Source organism: Myotis lucifugus, unplaced genomic scaffold (genome assembly GCF_000147115.1).
Source record: "Myotis lucifugus unplaced genomic scaffold, Myoluc2.0 scaffold_386, whole genome shotgun sequence".
In the NCBI taxonomy this organism is placed as follows: Eukaryota; Metazoa; Chordata; class Mammalia; order Chiroptera; family Vespertilionidae; genus Myotis; species Myotis lucifugus.
In genome coordinates, this window is record NW_005871434.1 from 152,818 (window position 1) to 161,642 (window position 8,825).

Here is an 8,825-nt window from a genome sequence, read left to right on the forward strand (position 1 = left end):
CACACACACACACACACACACACACACACATACTAGTAGCCCGGTGCACGAAATTCATGCACATTAAAAGGGAATTAATTGCCCTAACCAGTTTGGCTCAGTGGATAGAGCACCAACCTGAGGACTCAAGGATCCCGGGCTCGATTCCGGTCAAGGGCATGTACCTTGGTTGCGGGCACATCCCCAGTGGGGAGTGTGCAGGAGGCAGCTGATCGATGTTTCTCTCTCATCGATGTTTCTAACTCTCTATCCCTCACCCTTCCTCTCTGTAAAAAATCAATAAAGTATATTTTTTTAAAAAGGGAATTAATTAGCGGAGATATTGTAATATTGCTATTTGCCCTTTCTCTATAATAGAAGTATGAGAGATGAAAGGAAATTAGTAAAATGTATATGAAAATAATATATAAATTTATTAGTAAATAAACAGTAACAAAAGGATATAACAACAACAGAGGCATGATATACAAACGACAAAAACATGATATGAAAACAACAAAAACATGATATGAAAACAACAAAAACATGATATAAAAACAACAGTGATGCAAACAATGACTGATAAAGTGATTAAACTTATTCTAATATCTCCCTGTACACCACATTAAGAGTTAAAACACTTTCAGAGTGCTTGACTAATTTCCCTTGTGATGAAGTATTTAGAACTTTAACTGTAACATCACATGCTCTTCAAACTCGAGAGAAAGCAAGATATAACTGACCATGTGCGAAAACGGGTTCAGGTAGGAATATTCCTACTCTGTCTAGAGTTTGTCCTTGTGATTTATTAATAATCATCGCAGATGCTGGCATCACGGGAAACTGTCGTCGAATTAGTTTAAATGGGAGGCCAGTGTCAGACGGGGACAAATCAATTCTTGGAATCAGAACAACCTCTCCCTCTGCAGATCCTATTAATACTTCAGCTTCAATAATGTTAGGTCGTAATCTTTTGATAATAAATCTGGTACCATTACAAAGACCCCACTTACTATTAAGATTTCTCAATAGCATGATGATTGCACCACTTTCAATTTTAATTTATGACACAGCATTCCTGAAGGAGTAATAATATTAAGAAATTAGATGGCAAAATTTTCCTTTTCAGCATCATCTGTGGAATCAATGGTATCATCATTCAAATATGTGTGAAAATCTCCATCGAGTATATCCAAAATGTCTTCATTTAATTTTTGAACGTGCTCATTTTTTTGGACAAAGAATTTCATGTTTAGATATATTTTTAATATTATCTATAGATATACTATTTCCAAAGGTAGCTTCAATAATAGATCCATTACAAATCATTTCACAGGGGATTTCAATAATGTCCATTCCTAAATGAAAACTGCTATCAAGTTTGCCATCTCCAAGTTTTACTAACTATTCACTATAAGCAGAATCCTCTGATCTCATATTTGTTTTAAGAGACAATTTATTGAAACATCCCCAAACATTACAGTACTTTAAACTCGTTTGTACTATGGCCGATCCCATAGCATGCGGTACAATACTGAGACATTGTCGAAAATCCTCTCCAAGAAGGAGAACTTTCCCACCAAATACAACATTCAAATTCATAATTTCTCTTAGTAATCTGTCTATGGTGTTTATAGCATGACTGGATGCCATGATGCATTCATCAATAATGAGAAGTTGGGCCTTTTTAATAGTTTTAGCAACTTCACTGTTTATATCGAGTCTAGAAATTGAAGTTTCATTTAATGGAATTGGTCATTTATATTGGGAATGAAAGGTTCTTCCACCGAGAAGTAAATTTGCAGCAATTCCTGTAGACGCTGTGGGTAAAGCAGTACCACCACAACCTCTAATATAATGTATTAAAACTTTATTGTGGGGAGCTGCTATAGCGTTTTGGTCAGGTTCAAGCCTTGGACTGATGAGAGGGCACAGTCCTCTCATTGCCACATGCAAGTCCCAGTTTGGAGGGCAGGGCCCTCCCAGCACAATTATAGCCAACAGCTATAGTTGTAAGCTTGAACCTATGTTCCAAACATGTGGCCCCATGTGCCTGAGTGATGTAGGCTTGATAGAGTTTAGGTTCATGTAGTTGAGTAGGATTGAAACCCAGGAGAATGTTGTAAACATCTTGGTCACGCCCTTACTTTGCCTCGTAGCATCTTCTATAAAATAAAGGCATGGCTGTGGGGGTGGTCGCTGTCTCTCAGAGAAGCAGCGTCCCACCGAGACCCAGATTTCATTCTCTTGTCTGTCTTTTCTAAGTCTTTCAGCTGCCCCCACTCAGGTTCACCCTTGGCCGTGCTGGAGCGGCACACTTTATAAAGATATGCCTCCACGCTTCGAGGGCGGGTTCCTGCCTCAAACCCCGCCCTTACAGGAAACAGCTCCGGGAAAGACAACCCCTGCAGGACTGACTTCCTTCCGCTTGGTCGCGCTTCTGGCCGTGATGTTACACCCAGGGTTTTTATATAAGTAGATGCCTAAGTGACTGACCGACCGGTCAACCCATCACTATGATGCGCACTGACCACCAGGGGGCAGATGCTCAACGCAGGAGCTGCCCCCTGGTGATCAGTGCGCTCCCACAGCCAACCTCCCACACTGGCCAACCTCCTGCAGTCCCTCCCCCCGGCCAGCCGGCCCCAGTCGGCCCCAATCAGGACTGGGTGAGATGGCCCCGATCAGTCCCAATCACCAGCCAGGCCTCGGGACCCCACTGGTGCACAAATTCATGCACCGGGCCTCTAGTAATAAATAAAGCTGGAGTTATCCCTGAGTCCCAAGTTTCACAAGCCCCGGACCATATAATCAAATCACTCTAATACTTATGAAGAGTGTGAGTGGGGCCCTGGCAGGTTTAGCTCAGTGAACAGCGCATTGGCCTGAGGACTGAAGGGTCCTGGGTTTGATCCTGGTCAAGGGCATATACCTCAGTTGCAGGCTTGATCCCGGACCCTGGTCTGGGCCCGTGGGGGGGAGCAACTAGTTGATGTGTCCCTCTCACATTGATGTTTTTCTTTTTCTGTCTCTCCCCCTCTCTTCCACTCTCTCTAAAAATCAATGGAAAAATATCCTTGGATGAGGATTAACAACAATAACAACAAAAGAGTATGAGTGGGGGTCAGCCCCCACTCCTATATTCATGCTCTTGTCCGATCCTGTATCCTTAAGTGTAGTCAAGGCCTAGTGAGTCCAGCCCTGCTAGCATGGCTCAGTAATTGAGTGTAGACCTATGAACCAGGAGGTCAGGGTTCAATTCCTGGTCAGGGCACATGCCCAGGTTGTGGGCTTGATCCCCAGTGTGGGGTGTGCAGGAGGCAGCCCATCAATGATTCTCTCTCATCATTGATGTTTCTATCTCTCTCTCTTCCTCTGCCTTTTGCTCTGAAATCAATTATATATATACATACACACACACACACACACACACACACACACACACACACACTTAGTGAGTCCATTTTAACTAACAAAATATGGCCATTGTGATATGTTGTCACATCTGAGATTAGGTTACAGAAGACTGACTCTGTCTTGCTGGCCGCCTCTTGCACCCCTAATGGAAGCCAGCTGCCATGTTGGAAGCTGCTGGATGCCTGTGTGGCAAAGACTGAGGAGGGCCACTGGCTAACAGTCAGTGAGAAAATGAGGCCTTCGTGCAACAACCAGCAAGGAACTGAATCCTGTAATGGTCAAGTGAGTGATCTTGGAACAGAACCTCCCCCAGTTGGGCCTTGAGAAAATTACAACCTCACTTGACACCTTGATTGCAAACTTGTAGGACACCATGAACCAGAGGACCAGCTGGATGGCACCCAGATTCCTGACACACAGAAAGTAGGAGAACACACATACTTATTTTAAATGATTATGTTTTCTGGATACTTTTTAAAAGAAATATATATATATACATTTTTTTATTTCAGAGAGGAAGGGAGGAGAAAGAGATCGAAACATCAATGATGAGAATCATTGATGGGCTGCCTCCTGCATGCCCCCTACTGGGGATCAAGCTCGCAACCTGGGCATGTGCCCTGACCAGGAATCAAACTCTGACCTCCTGGTTCATAAGTCGACACTCAACCATTGAGCCACACGGGCCAAGCCTGGATGCTACTTACAAAAGTGCTCCAAGTGCCCCAAAGAGATCCCTTGCCTCTTCCACCATGTGAGGTTTATTGAGGTATAATTGATATACAAAAACTGCATTTAATACATTTGTATGCATATTTAATGTATACTATTGTATACAATTTAATGTATATATTTAAACATATACAATTTGATGAATTTGGACATATGCCATAATCAAGGTAATAAACATATCACCTCCAAAATTTCCTCCTATCCCTTTGTTTCTTGGATTTTTTGCGGGGGGCGGTAAGGAGGCGTAAAGAAGACCTAACAGAAGATCTACCCTCTTAACCATATCTAAGTGTACAATGCAGTGTCGTTAACTATGGGCACTGTGTTGCACAACAGAGCCCTAGAACTGATTCATCTTGCATATCTGAAACTTATACCTATTGAACATCACTTATGGAACATTTTTGGCAAAATTTGAAACTAATTATGCTATACCAATCAGTCAACTTCAGAATGTGGGATAGTTTTACAAGACAACAGGACTTCAAAATGATCAGTCTTGCAAGACTACCCATTCTCCCAATAAAAATAAAGGAGACTTTTCTAGATTAAAGTAAACTGAAAGAGAGATGATAACCAAATGTAACAAGTAAAGCTTGATTGAAGTCTACATTTTGTTTTAAAAAGTTATAAAGAGAAAATTGGGGAAAGGATAACAGTTTTATCTGATTGAATGTGAATTATTTAATTAATGATAATAACTGTCTTGGGGTGATAATGGCATTGTGGTCTTGTAGAGGATGCCCTTAGGTGACACATGCTTAAATATTGGAGGGGAAGAATTATGATGTCCACAACTCTCTTCCAGATGGTTTAGCAAAACAAACATTTTTTGTATAGATGTTCCTCAATTTACGATGGGGTTATGTTCTGATAAATCCATCATAAATTAAAAATATCATAAGTCAAAAATGAACTTAATATAACCTAACATACCTAACATCACCACTTAGCCCAGCCCACTGTGACCATGCTCAGAACACTTACGTTAGCCTCTGGTTGGGCAAGATCCTCTCACTGCCACTGCCCAGCACCACGGGAGAATATCACTAGCCCGGGACAAGATCAAATTCAAAATTCAAAGTATGTAAAAAAAATTTTTTTTCAAAGTATGCATATCGCTTTTGCACCATCATAAAGTCGAAAAATTGTAAGTTGAACCATCATAAGTCAGGAACTGTCTGTATATATTTCTATAAATATATCTATTTGTATATATATATGTATAATAGAGAATGCTAAAGCACGTGTGGTTAAATGAATCTAGGTGAAGACATATGAATGTGTATTACATTATTCTTGCAACTTTTTTGTAGCTTAGAAACTTTTCAAAATAAAAAGGTGGGAAAAACAAACCACTCTCATGCCTCCATATATGTTTCTCAAGCTGTCATCATTTAATCTTCTACTCAGAGCAAAGATTCCTCAAAGGAGTATATGCACACTCCATGTGCTGATTAAATGTTTAATAACTGGCCCTGCAAACAAACCAAAAGGTTCCTGATCTGTAGTCTCTGTTAATTCCTATGGTGTAAATACTCCCACCATGGCCAATTTCAAACTACTAATGTGGTGTCATTAGACACAGAATTGGTAAGCAGTGCAGCAGCACACATCATATAGTGTTTCCAGCATACAGATGTGATATATATAAATAACCTCAGCAGCACAGATAGTAACATGTAGTAAAATAATTAGGAAGTGTTGAGTTTTTAATATTTCTTATCTTTGTCTTAATATAACCCATTTGATCATAAGTTTACATATTCAATTTAAAAATAATGGCTGTGTTTAGCAATTGGCTCCAATTTTTTTTTCCTTTATTGATTTTTAGAGAGAGAGGAAGTGAGAGGGATAGATAGAAATATCGATGAGAGAAACATCATCGATTGGCTGTCTCCTGCACACCCCCCACTGGGGATCAAGCCCACAAGCGGGGCATGTGCTCTGACCAGGAATCAAACCAGTGACCTCTTGGTTCCTGGATTGATACTCAACCACTGAGCCACACAAGCTGAGCCAAAATTTCTAAAAATGTGACAGTTGGCTCTCACCAGCCAGTATACACTGGCTTCAGCACACCCCTGTAAAAAACAACAACAACAAAAAACTCAACCCACCGAACTCTGGTTTCCACAGCCACCATTTAACCAAAACCCTCTTGCTCAATTCACCAAGGACCTCCATATTGTAAAAGTTAAAGGATGATGGATAGAGTTCTGGCCTGGTCTGCTTTGCCTGCATTCTCTGCAGCATTCACTGCTGCTTACCCCATCTGCCTTCTCCAAGGCCCTCCAGGTTCCCTTCCTACCTGTTGAGCAGTCCTGCCCTGTCTCCTATAAGGGCTCTTCTCCCTCCATTTTACCTTTAGGCCTTGGATATGCCTGTTTGACACATTCTCCTTGTGTGCCCTAGGCCAGCTCCATGGTCCCAAATCCAGCTAAAAGCGCAAACCTTCTTCTTAGCTAGTTTGCTCCTCTTGGAATGAAAACATTTCAAAGCCAGAGTGGCGCACACATATCTCTTGCTCCCACCCCTAGGTGGGGCTCCTGAGGGACAGCCAATACAGGTCAGTCCAACCCTGAAGCAGGGAGTGTATGTGCACTCTTTCAAGTTCCATAGACCTTATCACTATTTAATTATGCAAAAAGCTTCAAATAGGAAAACGCAGCATACATTAACTCCCCAAGAGACCCTCCCTGCCTCTCTCTCCCCAGCCTCAAATAGCTTGGTGGCGGCATTCTCTAAATGGGAAATAGCAGCTGGCCTGAGCTTCTTCAGGGCAAGGTGTCTCAGTTCACACTGAATCGATGGAGGGGTGACCCACACCAACCTGGTCTCGTCTGCTCTGGGCCAAAATCACCAGGAGCCTTCCCAAAGTGCTATACAAAAGTGGGCTCATTCGCTCTTGCTCTTGGAGCAACTCAATTGCCCATCTGGCGTCACTGTCAGTCAACCAGTCATTATCAGTGAGAGCCAGTCAATCCCCATCTGGCTGGTTCGCTGGCCAATCAGTCAGATTCCAACTGAATCTGTTCTTGCGGTAGGTCGTTCGGCCCCTGTGTCCTTCCGGCCGCTGGAACCCAGCGAGTTTAGGGGGAATCTCTGCGCCGGACAGAATCCCAGCCTCAGGCTCCGCCCCTTCGTAGTCTTACCCAACCCCAGGTCTGTGCCTCCCAGGAGCTCCCGCCCCCGGACCACACCCAGCGGCAGGCCCCGCTCTTCCGAAATTCTGTCCTAACAGAGGCCTCGCTCTTCAGGAATTCCCCGCCCCCTGTTAGGCCTCGCCCCTATCGGAGACCTAACTCCAAGGCCCGCCTCCCTGGGCGTTCTAGCCAATCAGAGTCATTTTCTCGCCTCCACGTCGCTATCTGGGCCGCTTGTCCCAGGCCCTAGGCGTTCCCGGCTGACGCGACGGATGACACCATCAGGCCGCGCGGAGAGAAGGTCACACGGGGTCCTCCAATATGGCGGCGGCGACGCTGCGGAGAGGCTGGTGCCGCTGCCCGCGGGTGAGCAGACCTGTGGGGCCTGGGGGAGAGGGAGCTGGAGGATGGCTGATCTTAGGAAGCTCCCGGCCCACGACCTCTAGGGTCCCCTTCTCCTCCGGCCTTTGGCCCCCCCGGCCTTTCCCTGGTCTCCGCGAGAGGCGTGGGGTTGGATCGTGGGTCAGCTGAGGCCGGGGCAGGGGACCCGGAGCTGGGCCTGAGTGCGGGCGCCGAGCGTGCCGGGCGGGAACGGCGTGGCGCGGGGCTGGGGCGGGAGCGGATCGCCGTCCTCGCCTCCTGGTCAGCCCCCACGGGGTTGGCGCCTAGGAGAGAAGTAGCGAGGAGAAGGCAGAAACCCGTGACAGCGTGGCTCACGTTTACATGCCAGCGCCTCCACCGAGGGCACCTCCCGCATTGCCTCCTGGCCGTCCGAGTGCAGGGGTGGGAGGAAGAGCTTGGCCTTGCTAAGAACTTTGTCCCAGGAGTTGCGGTGGGGGCCAGCGCGTGTAAATCCACTCAGAAAATAGAACTTGATGATGCTGTTGCTTATCGCTGTTTCACAGGTTAGGACACTGGGGCAACCTGGCTAAGCACCTGCCCGCAGTCTGAGCTAGTGGGGGGCTGACCCCGTCCGAGTGCTACCGACTGGGCTTACCGGTGGGACCTCGGTTCTTCTCGTCCTTCCCGTCCACGCAGAAAAGATTTTAAGGTCAACAAAAATGAAAGTAAAGCCAAGTGGGATTTCTTGAAGATACACTCCAAGAGAGCAGTGAGGAGCCGGCCAGCTGAGAGAGACAATGGCCCCGAACTCCTGGGTTATGTGGTTTAAACCGAAAAGATGTTACCGGGCAGATGAGGAGAGGAGCCCTCAGTTCTTCTTGAGGGAAAGGTTTCCGTCGAGAAACAAAGTGTAGAGCCCTAGCGGGGTTGGCTCAGTGGATAGAGCCCCGCCCCCCAGGGTCGGGGGTCTATTCCGGTCAAGGGCGCAGACCTCAGTTGCAGCCCCTCCCGGCCTGGTAGTGCAGGAGGCAACCAATCCATGTGTTTCTCTCCCATGGATGTTTCTCTCTGTCTTTCCCTCTCTCTTCCACTCTCTAAAAATCAATGGAAAAATATCCTCGGGTGAGGATTAAAAAACAAAACAAAATGAGACAAAGTATAGAAAAGCAAGCAAAAATTTATTGACCGCAGCAAAAATATACTTAGGAG

The 8,825-nt window shown here is 45.3% G+C and overlaps 1 protein-coding gene across 6 annotated transcripts in view; it reads left to right on the forward strand.

Moving 5' to 3' along the window:
* Positions 1 to 7,520: 7,520 nt before the first annotated feature.
* Positions 7,521 to 8,825, forward strand: part of TIMM44 (translocase of inner mitochondrial membrane 44) — a 17,131-nt gene continuing 15,826 nt past the window's right edge. For 2 of the 6 annotated variants that reach the window (XM_014467291.2, XM_023743355.1), the window contains exon 1: positions 7,521 to 7,640. In XM_014467291.2, the coding sequence (XP_014322777.1) occupies positions 7,596 to 7,640 (45 nt within the window). In that variant the 5' untranslated portion in view covers positions 7,521 to 7,595. Of the gene's footprint in view, positions 7,641 to 7,932; positions 8,342 to 8,825 lie in introns of those variants that run through there. The other 4 variants (XM_023743354.1, XM_006101879.3, XM_023743356.1 and 1 more) reach the window with 4 other exon arrangements.